The sequence below is a fragment of the Oratosquilla oratoria genome, chromosome 41 (genome assembly GCF_046742065.1).
Source record: "Oratosquilla oratoria isolate Oo_2021 chromosome 41, ASM4674206v1, whole genome shotgun sequence".
In the NCBI taxonomy this organism is placed as follows: Eukaryota; Metazoa; Arthropoda; class Malacostraca; order Stomatopoda; family Squillidae; genus Oratosquilla; species Oratosquilla oratoria.
Window position 1 is genome coordinate 308,453 of NC_134817.1, and position 24,681 is coordinate 333,133.

A 24,681-nucleotide genomic window follows, 5' to 3' on the forward strand; every position below is an offset into this window, starting at 1 on the left:
ATTCTTCTCTTTACCTCAGCCAGCTCTACTCAGCCGACGACATTAGGCAACTGTAGTTTTTACTCACACTGCACTGGATCTCTTGCCTGACTCCCCTGCTTCCATCACCTCCACCCAGTCCAAGGACTGTGACAACTCTGATGATGATGTGATATCTGATGATGATGTGATATCAATTTAATTTTGAGTGAACATTATTCGCATATATGATTAAAATAAATTTTCTGTATGTTGAATATTGAGAGTTATTTGGTGTTTATTTCACAGTGGTGCAGCCGATAGCCACAGCCGGGAGAGGGGGTTGGGATGAGTGGTCAGCTGACGAGAGGGGACAACGTGGCGGAGCGAATCCACTTCCATGACTTGAGTAAAGTAAGTTGTGAGCATCACTATACAGACGCTCCTCAACTTACATTTTAGTTACGTTCCAAACAGCCGAACGTAACGTGAAAATGAACGTAAGTTGTTACTGTACATTCCAGTAATGTAAAACCGTTCATACTATACTATACATCCATAAATTCTATTACCGTATCTTATAAAACACCCCTAAATCATTAATTATAGACATAACATTGTAAAATAATAACATTAATTTCAAATAAATTAAATTCAAGCAACATAAAGTGAGATGGTGGAGGAGGAGGAGGCAAGGCACGTTCAGTCTGTCGTTTGTGCCATGTAAACAATGGACGCAGCGTCATGCGTAAGTATCATTTCAACGTCTCGTACTACGGAGAGCTCGCTAAACTAAAAAATTCACTCAAAATTTTTTTTTTGTTTTTTACCATTTTTTTTAGTCAGTTCAAACGTAAAATAAAAATAACGTAAAACGAATGAACGTAAGTAGAGGAGCGTCTGTATTGGCACATTCAAAGATGTTGTCACATACGTAATTTTTATTTTTATTTATGCTTAGTAGCCCATGAGTGTTGAATTCTAAGAGTTGTTTGGGTGTATATTTCATAGAATTTGAGTGATGGTGGTGGTGGCCAGCGACACAAACAGGTGTCAGGACAAGCCAGCTAACAGGACGAGAGAGGGAAGATGGGAGGGGACCAGGAGGTGGCAGGGGTGTAGCTGATCAACTCGCAGTGCCTCTCAGGTGCAGACTACAGTATATTTACATTGTTTTGTATATTACAGTGAAAGCCCTTGTATCTGGCACCCTAGTTACCGGCAACTTCAAATATCCGGCATATTTTTTGTAGTTGCTCCCGCTGCCGCCAGAGGAGTGCGCTGTGAGCCATACTGCATGGCGGCTGGCGCTCACTTTGTCTCCCACCGCCACTTCGTTCACGCCACGGATGTGTTTGTATTGCTGGACTGCTGCTACATTCCTTGGTGTATTCAACATTGTTGTTATCCAGGGATAATTGAATCAACTTGTTGTCAAACTCGACCAACTGTTGGTTGCCTTCGTGAGACGTATGCGGAGGTGACCATTTCAGACCGAGAAGCGTTTTGAAGCAATCCTGTACCGACGTCGGACCTTCGTTGTAATACCCAAACGCCCGTGCCATCTTGCATTCTACTTGTTCCTCGGTTCCGTATTTGAGCGCATCCACAAAATCAAAAGATTCTGTAGCCTTGTGAATGATGCCAATCGAACATTTTGGACAGAGTAGAAGGGAATGGAAATCTAGCAATATCAAATCGGTCAACAAGCGTCTACAAACCCTCCTCTCTGGAACTCTGGGTACCGTTGCAGTGCCGGCGGCAAGAAACATAAAGTTCCACAAACAATAATAGACCGCAGTACTATATGCACCCGTTATTGCAAAATTAGAAAACAAGAGTTGTCTGGTTGAAAAAATGGCATCGACCGCCTTTTCCACCGTCAGGTTGGGATCGTCTTTCATCTGTCGTTTCACCTCGCGATGGAAAGCCTCTACCCCTCTCGTGTCTAGTTCCCCGCTCATCATCTTATGCGGGCCGATATTAACGGCTTTCGGTATGGCATCTTCCGCTCTGCGTTCCGACTCGGAGAGGGAAGCACGGCGTGTCGCATCTACCGGGGCGGCCGCTACCAAGTTTTCGACCTTCTTGAGAAGAAACGCGTATTCGTCTGAAAGGAGCGGGATTAATTTTCCCATCACTTGGTTGCTCAGCACGGTATCGTAAAAGGCTCCCTCGAAAGCGGGGGCCGTCGTTTCCGCCTCCGTCGTGGTAATGGCGATCCTTTTGATGGAGGACGCGGCATACTTGTGCGCGATGGCGGATCCGCAGCCTGGTAAAACGAAACGGTCGACGCGCTCTAGGATCTCGACCTCGAGGTCGTCATCGGGGCGCACTCTTACGGGCGTTTCAACACCATTCGATTTGTCGTAAATGTCGCGTTTCCATGCAACGACGCTCACTAAAGTGTAACAAAAGAGTGAAACGATTCTATCTAATCTGGCCGATACCAAACGGCCGAAATCGCTGTAGGTGGTTCGCAGTCCAGAATGGCAGAAGGGTGTTGGTGGTAATTCGACTCGTTGTTGGCCGCTGCCGCCAAGATTGCGCATTGCATCATCCATTCGAAGGCATTGAAGGCATTCAATAGCGGGGTTGTGGTCAACTCGACCGTGTCCCCGAGAACTTGTAAACCAACAGACGATAGCCGCCAGTGTGGGTTCAAGACTTGTTTGGATATGTCGTTGACGGCGTCGCTTATGGTGTTCCACGTGTTTTTTGTAAACAAGGTGACTGTTGATGCTGTGATGTTGGTGTAAATTGATAAGGTTAGTGAATAAAGTGAGTGAATATAGATGTATTTTCTTAAACCTTCAAATATCCGGAATTTTCAAGTATCCGGTATGCCTATGGTCCCAATGGTGCCGGATACAAGGGCTTTCACTGTACATAGGATACATAATAAATATTATATTTGTACAATTGCATTTGCATTATTCTTTTTTAAAATTAATTTGCATGATGTTATAAATGAACTTTTACAGTGGATATTAGCTGTGAGGTAAAGTGTTCTGAAGCTTAGGTCTACATTACCATCCTGCAAGCTGCAAAAACTACCTGGGGTACAGTATATACCGGTATTTAATATGGAATGTCAGCATACGCAGATTTGGTCATACGCGGTAATTTCAGGAACCTATCCCCCATGTTATTTGAGGGACTCCTGTACATGGTGATTACAATAGTGTATTTAACAGTACACAACACCAAAATAGTCACTTTTTCGGCTAAGTTGTGCTCACATAAAAATCTGTAGTTCCTAAAATAAAAAAAATGTCAAAGAAAATTCTTTATGAACACTATGCTATACATATGTACAAATTTTAGGTGAAGTTAAAAAAGAAGAAAAAAGAAAAAAATTCTATGTCAAGTAATCTTTTCAAGGTCAAAGGTCAATTTTTTTTGTTTGACCTTAAAAGGAAATATATGCATTTTCAAGGTCAAAGGTCAATTTTTTGTTTGTTTGACCTTAAAAGGAAATATATGCATTAATAAAGGTTGTGGGGAATCTTATTAGCTTTAAAATTGTATCAGAATGATTTCCGTAGGTGCAAAGATCTCGGAGTTTGAGCTTTTCTTCCATTTTTTTTTTCAATTACCTTTTAGACCAAAATTCGAGGGGTCATATCTCAGAAACCATTTGACCTACAGAGGTGAGACAAATTCCATTGAATTGATCTCATTGAGGTCTACAAGTACTGTAATTTGCAAGAAAATCGGTCTGTGAAAAAAAAAATCTTGTTTGAATTGACATGGAATGACCCTAAAACCAATTTACTAATGAATGAACTCATGGTGGATGAATGATGCACCATGTTTGTTTTGATAAATGCCAAAGTCGAAGAAATGAAAGGATGATAAATTCATCTAACCTAAAGTGTATTTAGTAATGTGGTACCTGTAATTCTAAAGATCATCCCATTTGTCATCACAGATGCTGACAGCCTGATTAAGTACTCGATTGGACTGCAGGGAACAGAGTTGTTGCACAGCTTGAAGGAAGCCCTATTGTCTTTGTAACAACACTTATGTCACCTGGAGTTGAAGAACACCTGGTGCACAATGTGAAAGCCATCGTCTCTAAATGATATTGACTGGACTGGACTGGACAGACAACATGGCATCTTGATGTTATGCTTGTGGCTTCATTCAGTAGTTTATTTGCTTTTAGCAAGGATTATAGTTATTGATTTCCACCAAGAAATACATATTACATTGCTGTATTATGATTTACATACATATACCAAAGGCTTTTCCCCCTTACAAGGGAGGTAGCCAAAAAACAGGCATAAAAACCATTCCCACCCATTACATTCCATCCCTAATACACTCCACTCCCCTCCACCCTCTATCTTGGCACCTCCTGGATGACGGGTCATCCCTACATCTTGGCCACTGCCCTGGGTCAGAAGCAGTGTCGCAAGACACAGCACATCCACAGCAAGGTCGCTTCATTAAATTGGCGGCCCCCTCTCTGTCCCCCCATGCAGAAAAGGAAAAGACAGGGAGAAATCTCTTTGGGCTGCATCAAATTTCTCTCACACATACTACCTCACCCCCCATCCCCCACCCATTCCACCTCATGCATCACATCATCATCCATATACAACCATTCTCCATTCACCCACCTTCTGTCCTCTCCTGTCCTTCTTCAACAGACATTCCCCTCTTCCCCAAAGCCCCTTTTACCCCATCCATCCATCCATCATATCCTAGGCCGTCCCCTCATGTTCACCCCCCACTACATCTGCCTTCCATACCTCTTTTACTAGTCTTTCTTCACTCATTCTTTCCATGTGCCCAATCCATCTCAATACTCTTTCATCCACCCTATCTCCCAACTCCCTTACCACCCCTGTCCTCCTCCTCACCTCATTTCTCACTCTATCTAGCCTAGTGACCCCTATCATACTTCTCAGACACCTCATCTCAAACACATTCAAACTCATTTTCTCTTCCTCTCTTATGTTCCATGTTTCTGCCCCATACAGTGCTGTCGGCACAATCACTCCTTCATACAACCTCCTCTTAGCATCCATTCCCAAATGTCTATTTCTCATTACATTTTTTAATCCACCAAGGCATTTACTTGCTTCTCTCAATCTACATTCTACCTCCACCCCTCCTTTTCCTGCCAGATTCACACCCTAGTATCTATAACTATCCACTTCCTCCAGTCTCTCTCCCTTAATGTTCGCTTCCAGTCTGCTGTCACTTTCACCTCTTGTACATCTCATCACCTTACTTTTACACACATTTATCTTTAACTTCCTTCTTTCACACACTCTCCCAAACTCTGTCACTAACTTCCTCAATCCCTCCTCTGATCCTGACACAAGCGCAGTGTTGTCTGCAAACAACAGCTGGCTCACCTCCCACTTTTCTCCATTTTCTCTAAACCATCTCCAATCCCTGACCCACCACCCTTGCATTTACCTCTCACACCACCCCATCCATGTATAAGTTGAACAGCCAGGGCGACATAACACATCCCTGACGAAATCCCACCTTTACCTCAAACCACTCACTCTCTCCATTTCTAATCCTGCCACACACACTACTACTCTCGTAAAAACTCTTGACAGCTCCTAAAAGCTTTTCTCCTATCCTGAATATCTGCAGTACCTCCCACCGTGCCTTCCTGTCTACCCTGTCATAAGCCTTTTCCAGATCCATAAAATCCTTTCCTTTTCCTATAGCTTTCTCACATATCTGTCTCATCACAAAAATCTGATCTACACAACCTCTACCTGTCCTAAATCCACACTGTTCTTCACCAATTACTCTTTATGTTCCTCTCCTAATCCTCTCAATCAAGATTTTCCCATAAGCCTTCCCAACTATACTTAACAAGCTAATCCCTCTGTAACTACTACACTCACATTTGTCCCCTTTTTCCCTTGTAAAGTGGAACTACACGGGCACTCCTCCAGTCCTCCGGCACATTACCCTCTCTCAAACAAACATTGAATAACCTCACCAGCCAGTCCATCATCACTGTACCTCCTTTCTTCAGACATTCTGCATGGCATCCATCCAGACCAGGTGCCTTACCTGCTCTCATCATCTTAACAACTGCCTTCACTTCATCCTTCCTTATTTCTCCTCCATTCTCCTCACTCATCACACTCATTTTCTTAGCACTTTCCACTGCAACTACCTTTCCCTCCCTATCCTCCTTCACATTTAGCAACTCCCTAAAATACTGCCAATTTTGCTCTTCCAGTATCATCTCTCCATCTGCACCTTTTACCTTTTCTTCTCTACTTGATTTGTCTCCTCTTCTTCTCTTAATTTCTTTCCAAAACATCTTTTTATTACTTTCAAATTTTTGTCATACTCTTACCCCATTTCACATCTGATCTCCTCTTTGCTTCCTTTATCTTGTGCTTTACTTCTCATTTCTTTGTACCTCTCATATGACTCCCTCGTCCTATTTTGTAACCAATCTGTGAAAACACTTCTTTTCTACAACCTTCTTTGTTTCTTCATCCCACCACTCACTACCCTTCCTTCTATTTCCTCCTGCTATATCACGTAGGTGCACTTCTAATAAAATACCCTGGTTTTCCAGTATTTTGATACACTATTTTTTTCTACAGCTTTTAATTACGAGCTTCAGAAATTTTGAGATATGACAATCTGTCTATTTCATCTCATTAATCCTTAACTAAGCTTTTGCTATACAAATTAATTCTCACAGACACTAGGTCAAAGTTCTACATACCCTATATTGGGTACTGTAACTGACATACCTACAGAACAATTGTGCAGTGTTCTTCAATAGATAGAGACTTATCTCCACTGAAAGACAAAGGCTGGTCACTTAGATTCTGTCATCCCTCCTCAGAAAATTCTCTACCTAATCTACGACTCCATCTTTTTTGGCATGATATGTACCCGAGGATAAATGTGGGTGAATTTTTAGAAGTTCACATCTTCACAATCTAGTAATAGAAAATTAGATGGTAAATCTTTAGAATTCCACACCTATGCAAAATTATTTATTAATTTTATAAATTATAATACAACATATGTAATTTTGGCAGAAATCAATAAAAAAAAAAAAAAGTTGCTAAAACCAATTTATTAATGAAGTCGTGGCAGTTGAATGATATGCCATGTTTTTGGTAGGTGCCAAGGTTGAGGAAATGAAAGGATGACAAATTGATCTATTCTAACCTAACCTAACTAAACTATGTAACCTAACCTATATTCAGTAATTTGGTACCTCAAATTCTAAAGATCATCCGGATTGTTATCGTTGTCACATATGCTGAGGGCCTGATTATTATTGTACCTCGGGCAATTAATAGAAGACGGCAGAACCCCATGTTCTCTCAAAAAGTCCAAGGAAACCCTATTGTCTTTGTAATAGCGCTTATCAATGTCACCTAGAGTTGGAGAACACCCAGTCCCTAAAGTGAAAGCCATTGTCTAATTCAGTGGTTCCCAACCTTTTCTGGCTTGAGGCACCCTTGCCAAGCCTTTCAGAAGTCCCTGGCACCCTTATTAGAAAATCTAAATTCTTTATATGGGGGGACGGAGAGGGGGGGTCGCCGATTTAATGAAGCGGCCTTGCTGTGGATGTGCTGTGTCCTGCGACACTGCTTCTGACCCAGGGCATTGGACAGGGTGCAAGGATGACCCGTCATCTAGGAGGTGCTAAGATGGGAGGGAGGGTGGAGGGGTGTGGAGTGTTTTCGGGGATGAAATGGGTGGGAATGTTTTTGTGCATTGTCCTTTTTGGCTACCCCCCTGGTAAGGGGGGAAAAAAGCCTTGGTATATGTATGTATGTAAATTCTAGTTTGTCAGTATTTTGTTGATTCAACATCAGTGGAAATTGTTTTTGACCTGAATTTTGGTGGCAGCCTCAGGTGATCTCACAGCACTCCTTGATGCCATGGCACACCAGTTGGGAACCACTGGCCTAATTGATAGTGACTGAACTGGACAGACGACAACATGGTGTCTGGACTGTATCCTAGTGGCTTCATTCATTAGTAGATTTGCTTGTAGCAAGGTTTGTTATTTATTTCTGACAAGAAAATAGCATATTACTTTCATGCATTATAATTTACGAAATGAATATTTTTGTATTTTTTAATTTGTGCACACCTATGCGATTTGGTATTAGAAAATTAAATATTAATTTTGTAAATTATAATACATGAATGTAATATGTGATTTTCTTGGTGGAAATAAAAAAACTTGCTACAAGCAAATCTACTAACGAAATAAGCCGCTAGGATACAGTCAAGACGCCATGTTGTCATCTGTCCAGTCCAGTCAATGTCAGTTAGATGATGGCTTTCACTTTGTGGATCTGGTGTTCTCCAACTCCAGGTGACATTAACATGCACTATTAAAAAGACATAGGGCTTCCTTGGACTATATGAAAGAACATGGGGTTCTGCCGTCATCTGTTAACTGTCCGAGGTATAATAATAATCAGGCCATCAGCATCCATGACAACAATGACCCAGATGATCTTTAGAATTTGAGGTGCCAGATTACTAAATATTGGTTAGGTTACATAGGTTACGTTAGGTTAGGTAGGTAGGTTTGGTTAGGTTAGGTTAGAATAGACCAATTTATCATCCTTTCATTTCTTCAACCTTGGCATCTATCAAAACAAACATGGCGTACCATTCAACTGCCATGACTTTGTTCATTAGTAAATAGGTTTTAGCAACTTCTTTGTTATTGATCTCTGCCAAGAAAATCACATATGTTGATCTATTATAATTTACAAATTTAATAATTTTCTATTGCTATGTTGCATAGATGTGCACAACTAAAAACTTACCAAATTCTGTTTACAACTTTTAGCAACCATTTCTATCATTGGTATTTGTTCACTTGTGTACATGAAACGATATAGCTAGGTAGGTTAAACACCACCAGAGGCGCCACCGTCGATGACGAGCACAATAGCACGTCATTTTATGCGCACGCCATGCAAACGGCCAAATTTACATACCGCAGGAAATTTCATTCATACAAATGTTATGCGAGTGTATTTACTACTATCGTAGTAAATTTCAAACAATTACATCATTAGTTACATGTCGGTACATAAAAAATAAGATAAACATGGCGGCTTGCATTCAGTAGTAAATCGAAAATTGGTTTATGTTTCAGCGTAAAAAATGAGCTACATAAATTCAATGTATTGGCAACTGACCAAAATGAACGAAAACTACTAGTCTCGCAGATTATTCTAATACCAAAATAAAGGCTGCGTGTTACGGAAGAGCTGAGAAATCGGTGGTACTAATTAGTTTATTTCTATCGGGTCGGATTATCGGATAACAACAACGTCAACATCCATCCCGCCATCTTATCTATCACTGGTGGTATGGATCAAACTTCACTCTATTAAGTTTCTTACTATTATGTTATTAGTGTAATAGACTTATAGTTGAATTATATGAACTATTTTCTTTAAAATGTGTAATTTTCATGTAATTTGATCAAAGAGAAGTTACGTTTTTATCCTCCATAATATTACGGACCACAGCTACGATTCGTCCTGCCCGCTATTATCACTGGTGGTATGGATCAAACTACACTATTAAGTTTGTTACAATTGTGTTATTAGTGTAATAGATTGCATATAGTTGAATTATTCAAACTATTTTCTTTAAAATGTGTGATTTTCATGTAATTTGATGGTATTCGTGGCTGTGGTGGGTAATTTTGCAGAGGATAAAATCGTAATTCTTTAATCAAATTACATGGAAATCACATATCTTCAAGAAAATAGGTCAAATAATACAACCATATGCTAACTTTTTATATAAAATTGTGCCTGTCAGTAAAAACCATCATTGTTTACGTTTGATCGGCGATTAGTCAGACCATACGTTTCGGCCCGATTTAATTCCATTCAAAATGCAATATCTCGGGAACTAGGACAGCTAGATGGATAATTCAAATTGCATTGTACTCATAGCGAATTTTTGCATCCTGTGAGAACTACTTCAGCTCAAATATCAGGAATTCCATTTTCATGTTGACCTAGCTAATATAGCATTAGAAAACTAAATATAAATTTTGTAAATTATAATACATGAACATATGTGCTTTTCTTGGCAGAAATAAAGATAAAAATCACCTTGCTACAAGCAAATATACTAACAAATGAAGTCGCTAGCATAGGATCAGAACACCATCTTGCTGTTTGTCAAGTGTTGTCTGCCCGGTCTAGCCGAGGCCTGGTGTACGCCCTCAGTACTTCTGCCAGTACCTCACGAGGTATATATTCTTGAGGGAATGCTATGGAGCTGAAATCCATGCATTACTTCAAGCTATGAAAAACCTATATACCCCGCTATCAGAGTGATTGAACACACCGGCAACATCTGTGATGACGACGACTATCCGGATGACCTTAGATTAAAAGTACCGATTTACTAAATACACGTTAGGTTAGACGAATTTATCCTTTCATTTCTTTGACGTCGGCATCTATCATAACAAACATGGCGTGCCATTCGTCCGCCATGACTTCGTTACTTATGAAATCTGTTTTACCATCTTTGTTTTTTATTTTCGCCATGAAAATTGCATATTACGTTCATAATATACATACATATACCAAGGCTTTTTCCCCCTTCCAAGGGAGATAGCCAAAAAGGGAAAGGCATAAAAACACTCCCACCCATTTCATCCCTAAACACACTCTACACCCCTCCCTCTCATCTGAGCACCTCCTGGATGACGGGTCATCCCTGCACCCTACCCACCGCCCTGGGTCAGAAGCAGTGTCGCAAGACACAGTACATCCACAGCAAGGCCGCTTCATTTAATTGGCGACCACCCCTCTCCGTCCCCCTTTGCATAAGGCGAGGACGGGGAGAAATCCCTTCGGGCTGCGTCAAAATTTACTCACACATACTACCCCACCCCCCCGCCCATTCCTCCTCATGCAGTCACAACATCATCCATATACAACCATTCTCCACTCACCTCTGTCTTCCGTCCTCTCCTTTCCTTCCTCAACAGACATTCCCCTCTTCCCCAAAGCCCCCTTCACCCCATCCATCCACCTCATCCTAGGACGTCCCCTCATGTTCACTCCCTCCACATCTGCCTTCCATACCTCTTTTACTAGTCTTTCTTCACTCATTCTTTCCATGTGTCCAAACCATCCTAATATTCTTTCATCAACCCTATCTCCCAAATCCTTTTTCACCCCTGTTCTCCTCCTCACCTCCTCATTTTTCACTCTATCCAGCCTATTATAATATACAAAATTAATATTTTATTTTCTAACAATATATTTCATCATATACACAACTGAACATTTACCCTATCATTGATTTCTGCCAAGAATAACATTATGTTGATGTATTATAATTTACAAAAATGATTAATTTTCTATAATACTGCGTACCTATGCACTTCTAAAAAAAAATACCTAAAAATGTGTTTCCAGTGACATGATACTGAAGTACATGTTCTTTGACAATTTACTGCTGCAAGTTATAATCCAATTACTGTTAACAATTTCCCCAAAATTATCAAATCCATTTCTATAATTTAACCATAATCCCATTTCCCCAAAACAATGTGACTGTCAACAGTATATAATTTGTAAGGATCCATCTCTACACCCAAATTTATTCCCAAAACATCATTACCGGCCTTCTGCCGAAAATGTCAGAAATCATAACATCAAGTTCTGTCCCATTGCTAGACACAGAAATATAATTTTAGTTACAACCTGGTTTTGGCAATGGGTAAGTACATCATGGCCACACCCTTTACTCCGCTCCCATTACATGCATTCTCCTCTCGAACTCACCTGTTGAAATTCGCGTAGTTGTCCCTTAATGTACAAGATCTTCCTCCTAGATGCTGTAACAATCTTAGTAAGGAATTTGTTTCTTATCTGAACTACCTTCCCCTCGTTGGTATTCGTTTGACTTTCCTATGTAAACTTTGGTAGTGGGACTGGGACTATGGTTGAATATATAGTTGCAAAACATTTTTCAAAAATATTTTAGTTATAAAGTTACTGTAATTTTTATAATAAATATAATTGGATGATATAAAATTGTACTTTTTACATTGATATAAATATGAAGAGAACAATTACAGTAGTTAACGTATTAAAAGAATATCTTACACCTTACAAAAAATAACAAAAAATATTATATCTATGTTCGCCATATATGACCCTGGCATCGGATTTAGTTAAATTTACTATATGAGGATAATTTTAAACTGTGTACAATATATGTGATAAATCATCTCAACAGATAGCGGTATTAAATTCCACGAGAAACTCTATATTAAGTAGATTATAATTCATTGTAATTTTTTATGTGGAAAAGAAAAATAATCACTTCTTTCAAACTTGACACATGAGGTTGTGACACAGATTGTGAAGGGTGTGAGCTGAGGGAGGAAACCTCATATAAATAACTGCTAATAATAGGAAGATGGTATGTTTTACGATACTTATTCTGTACCATAATCATAAATAAGTTAAACTGGGTAGTTTGAAATAGATGTTTAGACAGATGTAAACAAACTATGCAAATCTTTATCTCGCAATATATGAATTTTATCATGATTATGATGATATCTGATATTGAATAGGTTACCCTCTAAGACTAAGTGTAGATCCTATTTTTGTGGTAATATATGCTTTTTCACATGGGTAGCCTTGTAGTTACCCAGTTTGATTGAAGAAATAAATATAGTTTTAGTATTGATATGGATAATCATTATCATAATGATAAAACTGCAGCTTTTGTGCGTTTCCATAATTTGCATAGTAAGTTTGGTAAAGTTACCCTAACATGAAATACAGTGGCAGGGACACTAAATTGTCAAAGGAGTATGTGATGGGGTTGATTATGAACAGAGGTACATAACTTTGAGATGTTAATGTGGACTACATTACCATAGACAGTGTCCATTAAGCTATACACTAATACAGTGCACGCCAGTCAGAACGTCCCACTGTCAAAACGTCCCACTTGGCCTTCAGTCAAAATGTTCCTCTTTGGGTATACCAAAACGCCCCACTACAACTGGATCAAACTACGAATAACTTCCCACATAAAAACGTGTTATTAGCGGTCTCACTAATTGCCGAACAAAACCGAGAAAAGTCGAACAAAATAACAAAACCCAAACAAGGACGGGTTTTGCTCAATTGCATACTTCTATATATATATGGTTGCATTATTTGAACTATTTTCTTTAAAATGTGTAAAGAGAAGTTACGTTTTTATCCTCTGCAAAATTACCGAACACAGCTACGATTCGTCCAGCCCGCCGTCTATGATCACTGGTGGTATGGATCAAACTACACTCTTTTAAGTTTCTTACTGTTGTGTTAAATTACATGAAAATCACACATTTTAAAGAAAAGAGTTTAAATATTTCAACTATATGCAGTCTATTACACTAATAACACAACAGTAAGAAACTTAAAAGAGTGTAGTTTGATCCATACCACCAGTGACCATAGACGGCGGGCTGGACGAATCGTAGCTGGGGTCGGTAAAATTGCAGAGGATAAAAACGTAAGTTCTCTTTGATCATATTACATGCAAATCACACATTTTAACTAAAATAGTTCAAATAATGCAACCATATATATATAGAAGTGTGCATTTGAGCAAAACCCGTCCTTGTTTGGGTTTTGTTGTTTTGTTCGGCTTTTCTCGGTTTTGTTCGGTTTGTTCGGCAATTAGTGAGACCCGTTATTAGTGTAATAGATTGCATATAGTTGAATTGCTTCAACTATTTTCTTTAAAATGTGTGATTTTCATGTAATTTGCGGTCACACTACTTAGTGACAACTAGCAAGAACCAGCGACAACTAACAGGAACTAGCGTACAGTAATGTAGTGCATTTACTTTTAGGTAAAGTGGTAAATGATTAAATCATTACAATTACATGTACCAATTTTTAGCACTAGTTTAGAACTGTAGGGTAAATTTCTAGAAGTGCACATTTACATGATATAGTAATAGAAAAAATTAAATAATTTAGTAAATTATAATACATTTAATTCATGGGAGAAATCAATAAAAGAAAAAGTTGCTAAAAGCTATAAATGAACACACATAGCCGCTTCGGTTGCTTGAGATGCCATCTTTGTTTTGGTAGAGGCTGAGGCCAAAGAAATTAAAGTATGATAAATTGGTAAATTTCTAGAAGTGCACATTTACATGATATAGTAATAGAAAAAATTAAATAATTTAGTAAATTATAATACATTTAATTCATGGGAGAAATCAATAAAAGAAAAAGTTGCTAAAAGCTATAAATGAACACATAGCCGCTTCGGTTGCTTGAGATGCCATCTTTGTTTTGGTAGAGGCTGAGGCCAAAGAAATTAAAGTATGATAAATTTATCTATTCTAACCTAACCTAATCTGCATTTAGTAATGCAGTACCTATAATTCTAGAGGTCATCAGTTTCAGTCTGCTCAGTGACCTCAGTCTGCTCAGTGTCAGTGACCTCAGTTTTCTCAGTGATCAGTCTGCTCAATGACCTCAGCTTGAGAACTCATCTTCTGCCAAGACACTAGCTAGCGAATACCTCTTAAGTTTATTACTTCTTGTGAAGTTTATTATGTCTTCCAATGGTGACAAGTGATTGTGTTGTGTTTTTGTAATTGTATACGTATAGCGTTATACAGATACAAGTATAAGATAAAGTGTAGTTTTAGTAATTTAGAATCAAAACTGTAGTCTGTTACTGTACTCCAAAGGTAGGAGTAATCATATAAGGTAAGCAGAGTATGCTTTGTGCATTTAGTTTATTTAGTGACCGCTTTTATTTTCTTTTGTTGTTTTATATTTTCTCTTTGCCATTTGTATTGCCAAAGGAAGAGCAAAATGGTTTGTGAGGAACTATAAATTGTCCTTTATTTTTTTTGTAGTTTCAACCATGGCCGCCATATAGCAATAGAAAATTAATTATTAATTTTGTGTATTTAAATGTATCAACGTAATATGCAATTTTGTGGGCGGAAATGAAAATAAAAAATACCTTGCTACAAGCAACTATGCTAATGAACGAAGTCTGTAGCATAGGATCGGGACGCCATCTTGTTGTCTGTCAATTGACGGCCTCGGTACTTCTGACAGTACCTCGCCAGATACATTTTCTTGAAGGAATGTTATGGAGCGGAGATACATGCATTCCTTCAAGCTGCAAGAACTTTGTATACCCTGGAAGCTGAGAGAGTGGTTGAAAAGCCTGCCAACGAGACGTCTCTCGTGACGATGACAACGAGGACGAACCGGATGACATTTAATTTGCAGGTAATGATTTATTAAACACAGGTTAGGTTAGTTTAGGTTAGGTTAGACGAATTTATCATCCTTTCAGTTCTTTGACATCGGCATCTATCATAACAAACATGGCGTACCATTCGTCTGACACGACTTCGTTACTTACGAAATCTGTTTTAGCACATTTTTGTTTTCTATTTCCGCTCACAAAATTGCATATTACGTTGATACATTATAATTTACAAAATTAATAATTAATTTTCTATTGCTATATTGTGCCCATGGTCGAAACTAAAAATTTACCAATTGTGAAGGTTGTGTGAACTTGGAGGACCATCTCAGGAAGTGTGAAGAGGAAATTCGTCTTCCCAAGAGTGTGCTCTGTGAGAAGAGAGAATCTTTCCCGCAGCCCAAAGAGTGTTCCACCTCTTCCACATCTGCCACTGCTGTGAGCGAGTGGTGCTCTGTGGGGTCCCATTTGTCGAGCCCACGTTCGTTGAATGGGTGCCCTGCGGAGCAACCGCTAGCTTTAGCCAATCATTTTGCTCTGCTGGAGGATGATGTGGCTGAAAATCAGGAGTTCTTGGTGGTTGGGGACTCCATGGTGCGAGGCTATGATGACATCCTGCAGTGGAAGATTAAATGACATTGCAGGCTTGTATGTCAAATGGGCTGTGGGATCACCAATTGTACCCAGACCATCAGGGAGCAAAGGTAGATGAACATGGTTACGATTGTTCATGCAGGAAGTAACAATGTGTGTAGGGTGAGATCAGAGGAACTTGTTTGGAATTACAAGGTCCTTCTTCAGGAGATGAAAGACTGTGGGAGCCAACACATAGTCTGTGGGATCCTTCCGAAGATCTATGCTGGCACATGTTAGAACAGTAGAGCCATAGGGATCAATGAGAGGATATCACAATTGTGCACGCAACTGGGATACCACTTTCTTGATCCTTGGTATCTCTTTTCCAGGCATCATGACCTTTATGCTTCTGATGGGATCCACCTTACTCACAGAGGCAAAGATGTTCTTACAAACCTCATTGTGGGAGTTTGTAATGAACTAGTTTGTTTTTTGGGGTGGGAACTCAAAAGGAAGAGGAAATGTATTGGGGAAAACAGAGTAGGGTATAGTAATAATGTAGAGCAATAGGTCAGTGTAGGAAAAAATATAATTTTAGGATATAATGTCGGTAGAGGACGAAATATTACACAAGGATGTAAAGTCAAAGGACTAAATATCACTATGGGATGTATTAATAGTGGAGGACAAAATATCAAGGTGGATATAATGATAGTGAAAGAAAAAATATCACAATGGTATGCAATGATAGTGGAGGACGAAATATCATGGTAGGATATAATGTCAGTGGAGGACAGAATATAGTTTTAGGAAGGGATGCTGGACAGAATGTCAGTGAAAGACGGGTGGCCGGTGTGGAACATGGTGACGTAGGGGGGCAAAGTGTACATAAGAGATCGAATGACCTTGAGGGACAAGATATCCATGATGGGACATGTCCATGAGGCATTGAATGTCAATGAAGGACCAAATGTCAATATAGAGCAATGTGTCAATAAAGAACAAAATTATAATGTAAGGCATGATGTTGAAATACAAAATGTGTCAAAAAGAAATAGTAACTAGTTTCTTAATATCATGTACTTTAATGCTTGTAGTATTTGGAATAAATTCCAAGAAATACAGGCGTATGTCAAAAGTGAAAATCTCGGTATGATAGGAATAACTGAAACATGGTTAAATGGTTAAGAGTTTGAAGCTGAATTTAGTATTGCAGGATTTAAACACTTTCATCAGGATAGATACCACAAGAATGTTGGGGGTGTTCTGTTGTATGTTAAAACCATGTCCATGCCCGTGTTTTGAGTAAGTAAAACAGGATGCATATGATAGTTTGTGGGTAGAATTAACCCAGATAAATGGACAAAAAATTAATGTCCAATACCATTATCATTAGCAGACAACAATCTGTTGTTTCTAGAACTGCCTAGTTTCTGCAACTAGGACTTATTGATAATGGGTGATTTCAATTTTACTGACATTGATTGGATGACCCTTGAACATGGCCATAGACGTAGTTGCTTGATAGCTTTTCTTGGTGACAATTACTTACATACATACATATACCAAGGCCCTTCTCCCCCTTACCAGGGGGGGTAACCAAAAAGGACAAGGCACAAAAACATTCCCACCCATTTCATCCCCGAAAACACTCCACACCCCTCCACCCTCCCTCCCATCTTAGCACCTCGTAGATGACAGGTCATCCCTGCACCCTGTCCACTGCCCTGGGTCAGAAGCAGTGTCACAGGACACAGCACATCCATAGCAAGGCCGCTTCATTAAATCGGCGACCCTCCCTCTCTGTCCCCCCATATAAAGGAGAGGACAGGGAGAAATCCCTTTGGGCTGCGTCAAAAATTTTTGCTCACACACACTACCTCACCCCCATTCCCCCGTCCAATCCACCTCATGCATCACAACATTTTCCATATACAACCATTCTCCATTCACCCCTGTCTTCTGTCCTCTCCCATCCTTCCTCAACCGACATTCCCCTCTTCCCCAAAGCCCCCTTCACCCCATCCATCCATCTCATCCTAGGACGTCCCCTCATGTTCACTCCCTCCACATCTGCCTTCCATACCTCCTTTACTAGTCTTTCTTCACTCATTCTTTCCATGTGTCCAAACCATCCTAATACATAGTTCATGTAAAAGAGGCCAGAAGACATGGAAACTTACTTGATCTATTGATTACTAGCCGTGAAAGCATGATAACCAATGTAGAAGTTGGTGAAACTTAGATTCAAGCTGCTAGAAATTTTTTAAAATAGATATTTGTGTATCTAAAATACCTGATTTTAGTAAAGCTCAGTTTGTAGGACTATGTCAGGAGCCAGCTTACAGATTGGGAGGCAAAATTAAGCGAAAGACCTGTAGATCAGATACTCGCTCAAAATGGCTTCACAAAGAAACTGAAAAAATTATTGTTAAAAAGAGACAAGCTTATAAGAAATACAAGTGCTTGGGTGCACCTAATGATTATCAAAGTTATGTAATAATACAGAAAGATTTAAAAAAGACAAAAAAATGAAAACGACAATACAAAATGAATATCACTGATAAATCCAAAGATAATTCCAAATAATTCTATAGTTACATTAGAGATAAAAAGGTTATTAGGCCCATTATTATCTGCTGACGGTCAACTTGAGTATTCAACCAAAGGAATGTGTGATATTGTAAACAACTATTTTAGCTCAGTACTCGTAAATGAAACACCTCAAAGTGAACTCCAAACTGAATCATGTGAAAAATCTAGGCTGAACTCACTACGGTAAACATAACAAAAGAAAAAATGAAAAGGTGTATAGAGAAACTCAAAATTAATAAAACGGTTGGCATCCAAGAATCTTAAATGAAATGTAAAATGAGATTGTTGTTCCAATTAGAAATTATTTAAAAAAAAAATCCATCATATCTGGAGATGTCTCAAGAGAATGGAAGCTAGCTAACGTTACTCCAGTATTCAAAAAAGGTGACAAAAGGAAATCAAATAACTACAGGCCTATAAGCTTGACTTCAATCATAGGAAAATTGATGGAAAATATAATCAGAGATGCTATCGAACATCATTTAGAAAGCAACTGTTTGATAAATGTTAGCCAGCATGGACTCAGGGGAAACATTCTTGCGTGACTAACTTACTAAAATTCCACAACACAGACATCTTGAATTATGACAAAAGAAATAATATATTTAGACTTTGCAAAAGCTTTTGATACTGTCCTCAATGAAAGACTACTTAAATTTGCTTCACACGGAATAAGTGGTAGCTTATTAAGTTTGACTAGAAATTGGTGGAATGATAAAAAACAGAGTTGTTCTAAATGGCAAAACTTCTAGATGTGAAAGTGTTATGAGTGGAGCTCCTCAGGGTTCTGTTTTTGGGCCACTTCTATTCATAGTATATGTAAATGATATAGACCACGGACTAAAATCTATTGTCTCCAAATTTGCTGATGATATAAAATTGTGTGGAATGGCAAATGATCACTTAAATCAATTAGATATTCAAGAATATTTAGGTAAATTACAGTAATGGTCTGAAAAGTCACTAATGAAATTTAACTTAAGTAAATGCAAGGTTATGCACATAGGTAAAAATAACAGTGAGTACGATTATAAGTTATTTGGAAATTCATTAACAAAATTGGATAGTGAAAAGGATCTCGTGGGTAATTATCAGTAACGATCTCAAATCATCTAAGCAATGTATTTCAGCCTGTGAGAAAGCAAATAAGATTCTAGGACTGATTGCACGATCCTTTGACTTCAAAAGTCCATCTCTAATTAACAAGCTATACAGGTAGTCGTCGACTTATGACCGAGTTCGGTTCCGACAGACAGGTCGTAAGTCGATCTGGACGCAAGTCGGTCTATATATATATACAGTATATATTACCCTTTATATAATATATATATATATATATATATATATATATAGTATATTTAGCATACTGAAATAATCTTAGCATCTTTGAACTATGTTGTATAGTATTTTTAACCTTTTTATAATTTCATCTGATTTTCTTTGGGAAACGTAGCCTAGGCCTAAAGCATATTGAATAAAATCCTATCATCTTTGACCTATGATATTTAATACTGTATTTGTTAACCTTTGTATTATTTTACCATCAGACTTTCTTTAGGAAACGTATGCATACTGAATAAAATTTTGTTATCTTTGAGCTACATTGTTTAATATTCATTAACTTTTTATCATTTTCGTTAGGAAACGTAGCCTAGGCCTATGCATACTGAATAAAGTCCTGTCATCTTTGACCTACAAATCCTTTTTTGTTGGTTACATTAGAATCATTGTAAAGCAAAATTAGGAAAAAAATATTTTGAAACACATTCTTTTCGTTTACGTACTGTACCGAAAATATTGTTATCGACAACATACTAGGCATAAACAAAGTTTACTGTTACATTTTATTAATCGCAAAACATAAAAATACAAAATGCTGTGCTGAACATTTTGTCATTGACAACAGACTAGGCATAAAAAAATAATGTTACATTTTATTAATTACAAAACATTAAAATACAAAATGTAAGGCAAAATTAGGATTTTTTTTATTTCTACAAAACACATTCTTTTCATTTAAGTACTGTACTGAACATATTGTAATCGACAACAAACTAGCCTAGGCATAAAAAGTTTTATATTTTATTAATTGCAAAACATACAAAAATACAAAATGCAATGCAAAATTAGGAAACATTTTACTTCAAACAAACAGAATGAAAGAATATTTAGCTGGCTGGGATGCTGACGCTGCCGGCAGCCTGCGAAAACTATCGTACTCGTGTCTCGCAGCGTGCGGAGTAATGTACTGCACTGCCAGGCATAACATTGTAATTCTATTACTCTATTAAATGTTAGATATTATTGCACCATCTCGTGGTCGTAAAGTCGATCAGTCGTAAGTCGCATAGGTCGTAAGTCGACGACTACCTGTATACTGTAAATCATTAGTTCGTCCACATTTGGAATATGCTGTTTCTGTATGGTCACCGAATTTCATTAAAGACATTGACAGATTGGAAAAAGTACAACGGTAAGCCGCAAAACTGATTCCAAATATCAAAAATATGAAAATTGACTAAAACATATGAATCCGTTTTCTCTAAAAAAGCGTAGACTCGGAGATGACTTGATACAGGTCTTTAACCCCTTCCATACGGTGCCGCACACGTAGGCGTCATGGGGAGCGAGCGTATTCGCGAGGCTGCCATATCGGCGTCTTGATTATATTTATTGTAGTCGCCCCTGTGTTTTTACATTCTCTCAAATGTGCCCTGAATCCCATTCTCTGTGGTATTCAAAATTCGCTGGTGAAAGAGAGAACGATCGATATAAGCGGTGACTATATTTTATGATGCGAGTATTATTACGACACGTCGTACGGCTGGCATTGGCTGCTGCCACTGAGATCTAAGTCCATGACGCCTACGTGTGCGGCACCGTATGGAAGGGGTTAAGATTCTAAAGGGGGACAACAACAAAAGTGACAAAATTTTTACACAATGAAAATCTGATGAGAAATAATGGTCTCAAACTGTCAGGAAATAGATTTAATTTGGAAGTGGGTAGAAACTACTTCGCCAACCATGTAGTTAATGAATGGAATAGACTTCCTGCAGAGGTGGTGCAATGTAGTTCAGTTCGAAGGTTTAAGATTCATTTAAATAAACACCTAAGCAAGATGCTGTAATGCCTGCCATTTATTTTATATTATTTGTCTGCTTGTTATAATTTGTCTGTTTATTATTTGCTTGATTTTCATTTATTATTAATCTGTCAATTTATTATTATTGTCTATATTATAATTTTTATTTTATTTGTTTATTTTTCATCATCATTATATATATATATATATATATATATGTATGTATATATATATATATATATATATATTTGAATCCAACCTAGTTATGGACCAAAGGGTCTCCTGTTGGCATGCTCCAACTTTGTAATCAGGGTTGTTGTTGTCATCTCTGATCTCTAAACTTATCAAAACAAATATGGCATCTAAAGGAGTTGAAGCGACTTCATTCATTTCCATATAGGTTTTAGCAATGTTTTCTGATATTGAATTCTGCCAAGAAAAATCTTTATTAAATTGATATATCATAATTTACAAAATTAATATTTAATATTTTGCATGTAGGTGTGCACTTCTAAAAATACTGAAGTGCAGTCCCATTCTTCAACATATGCATCCCCACCTTTGTTGTGTTAAACAAGACAAAGTATCAACAGACTTTTTTCATCTCTAAATTTTCAAATTACATAAATTTAGATATAGTAAATATTTAAAATGGGACCATACTTGTGTTTTTTTTTTTTTTTTTTTTTTTTTAAATCTTCAACTGGTTGGTTGTAGCGTAATGAGATAGGGGAGTCATGTTGCGGGCTGTAGTAAAGAGCAGTGTTGCTGTCATTTTTACATGATATCTTACAAATGCTGATTCTGGAAGAAACCAAATGTCTTGGCCTATGACTCCAGCTCATAATTAGAGCCAAAATTATGGTCATAGTGGTTGACTTCTGCATTTGAATGGTTGATTATCTTTTAATCTTAATTGTATCTGAGCTCTTGATTACCTCAGTATTGATCAAGTATTTTTAAAAAAGTTTTTAACATAAATTATATACTGTTTAGTCGTAAATTACCCTTTTACAGAATGAAAATTTACACTTATTGAGTCTTGGCCTCCCCTTGAAAATTTTCTTACTATGCCCTCTTGTTACACACTCATCTTAACTGAAACATTCCTTTACACAGTTGCTCATCACTTGTATCACATTCATCTATCTATCTATATACTAAGAGCTTCTTCTCCGTTATAAAGAAGGGAACCAAGTCAAAGGCACATCCACACTGACCCATTCCACTGTCATCCACCAGGCTTGTTTCCCTGTTATCTTAGCTCCTTCCCACCACCCAGGTTAGAAGCAAAGCAGCAAGACACAGCACATCCACAACAGGGCTCCTTCTCTTTCCTCTCCCCTAATGTGGAAAATAGAGAAGGGGAGAAATCCCTTTGGGCTGTGTCAAAATCTTGACCATATATATGTATATACAGTAAAAGCCCTCGTATCCGGCCTTCTTGTATCCGGCACTTCAAATAACCGGCATATTTTTCACGAAAACCGAAAAATTGTGATAAAGGTAGACGTATACATAAAATAGATAAATTTAAAATTCCCGCGTGTGTTTAAAATCCCTGCGCGTGGTTGTAGTTGCTCTCGCCACCACCAGGGCTTCTCAGTCCCATTCACTTCTCCCGCCACGTGTTAGCCACCTCCGTGCACATGTTAGCCAACTCTATCATGCCCAAAGTTGAGAAGAAGAAAGTGTGGTGCTTTTACTTAAGCAAAAGGTGGACATATGCAGAAGATTGAAGAAAGGCGAAAATAGAAAAATACTAACGGAAGAATACGGCTTTGGGTCGTCTACCATTTACGATATCAAGGCCCAATCCAAAAAGCTAAGAGAGTTTGCGAAGTTGAGTGACACACCTGAAGCTGCAGAAAATCACCACACTCTACAACATAAACGTGTGGAAATGCTGGACAAAGTGTTGTACGAGTGGTTTTGTCTTAAAATGTCTGAAGGTGCAGCTATATTAGGCCCAACGCTGCAAGAAAAAGCCAAAGATTTTGCTGAAAATGTGCCAATTGGAGAATTGTGCCAGTTCTCAAATGGGTGACTTAAAAGATTCAAGAATCGCCATAGAATACGTCGTCTTGATGTGTTTGGGGAAGCAAAATCTCCTGATTTACCTTTTGCAGAGGAGTTTATAGACAGGTATGTTAATTAACCTATACCTTCATGGTAAAGATTCGCATCTCATATCTCAATTTATGTCTCGCATACACGGATGCATAGTGCACTTATATATATATATTTATCTTTTAACTTTTCTTTCCTCCTTTCTGTCATAGGTTTGCAAAATTGGTTGTTGAAGACAATCTGAAACCGGAACAGATCTACAACGCTGACGAGACCGGCCTGTTCTACCGCTGTCTACCGGCATCTACACTAGCCAGTGAAGCAGAGGAAACCACCAAAAGGTTCAAACAAAGCAAGGATAGATTGACGGTGTTACTGTGTACGAACATGGCAGGGACCCATAAAGTCAAATTGTGTGTCGTTGGAAAATACCGGAAGCCACATTGTTTTAAAAATCTAATATACTTACCAGTGGATAATTATCGCCCACAAAATAACGCATGGATGGACTCAGAAACATTCATGAATTGGCTCTAGCATGTGTTTGTCCCATCAGTGAAAGGAAATTTGAAAAAGAAAAGACTTCTAGAGGACAGTAAATTTATTCTCCTACTCGACAACAGTAAAGCACATCCACCAGCTGAGGAACTGAGCAGTGGAAACATTTCTGTTGTGTATTTACCGCCGAACGTAACGAGTGTGATCCAGCCCATGGATCAAGGAGTGATTCAAAACTTTAAAATGAATTATCGGAAAAGTTTTATGCGCAAACTATTTTATTTTGAGGACGGTAGCATTACCGAATTCCAATGTGGGTTTAATGTTAATGGCTTCGCTAGCTTGGGAGGATGAAAAACAACAAACTTTAATGCGATGTTTGAGAAAATTATATCCGAAAATAATGTTTGAAGATCAGGAAGGGAATAAGAAATTCGAGGGTTTTCCATCGCCAAGAGAGAATCGATGGAGAAAGAATTGAAAGATGGGTTGTCGTGCTAAACTTTGCGTTAGTGACGAAGTGATACAAGCGTGTGTAGATATGGACAGTGACCGAGCAGCAACATTCTCACTTAGTGATGATGAAATTTTACAATCACTTCCCGATGAACACGCGA

At 38.2% G+C, this 24,681-nt stretch overlaps 2 protein-coding genes and 1 long non-coding RNA gene across 7 annotated transcripts in view; 2 read left to right on the forward strand and 1 right to left on the reverse strand.

Annotated features, from left to right (window-relative positions):
* LOC143020856 (F-box and leucine-rich repeat protein 13-like) overlaps positions 1–11,937 on the reverse strand; it is a 71,343-nt gene extending 59,406 nt beyond the window's left edge. For both annotated transcript variants that reach the window (XM_076177699.1, XM_076177698.1), the window contains exon 1: positions 11,772–11,937. The gene's annotated coding sequence lies outside the window, so the exon portion shown is untranslated. The remainder of the gene's footprint in view (positions 1–11,771) is intronic.
* Positions 1–24,681, forward strand: part of LOC143020863 (uncharacterized) — a 117,985-nt gene that overhangs the window by 7,239 nt on the left and 86,065 nt on the right. The gene's annotated exons all lie outside the window — the stretch shown is intronic.
* AP-1sigma (AP-1 complex subunit sigma-2) overlaps positions 12,256–24,681 on the forward strand; it is an 85,072-nt gene continuing 72,646 nt past the window's right edge. For 2 of the 4 annotated variants that reach the window (XM_076177710.1, XM_076177713.1), the window contains exon 1: positions 12,256–12,414. In XM_076177710.1, coding sequence (XP_076033825.1) covers positions 12,412–12,414 — 3 coding nt within the window. In that variant the 5' untranslated portion in view covers positions 12,256–12,411. Of the gene's footprint in view, positions 12,415–23,778; positions 23,908–24,681 lie in introns of all 4 variants that reach the window. The other 2 variants (XM_076177711.1, XM_076177712.1) reach the window with 2 other exon arrangements.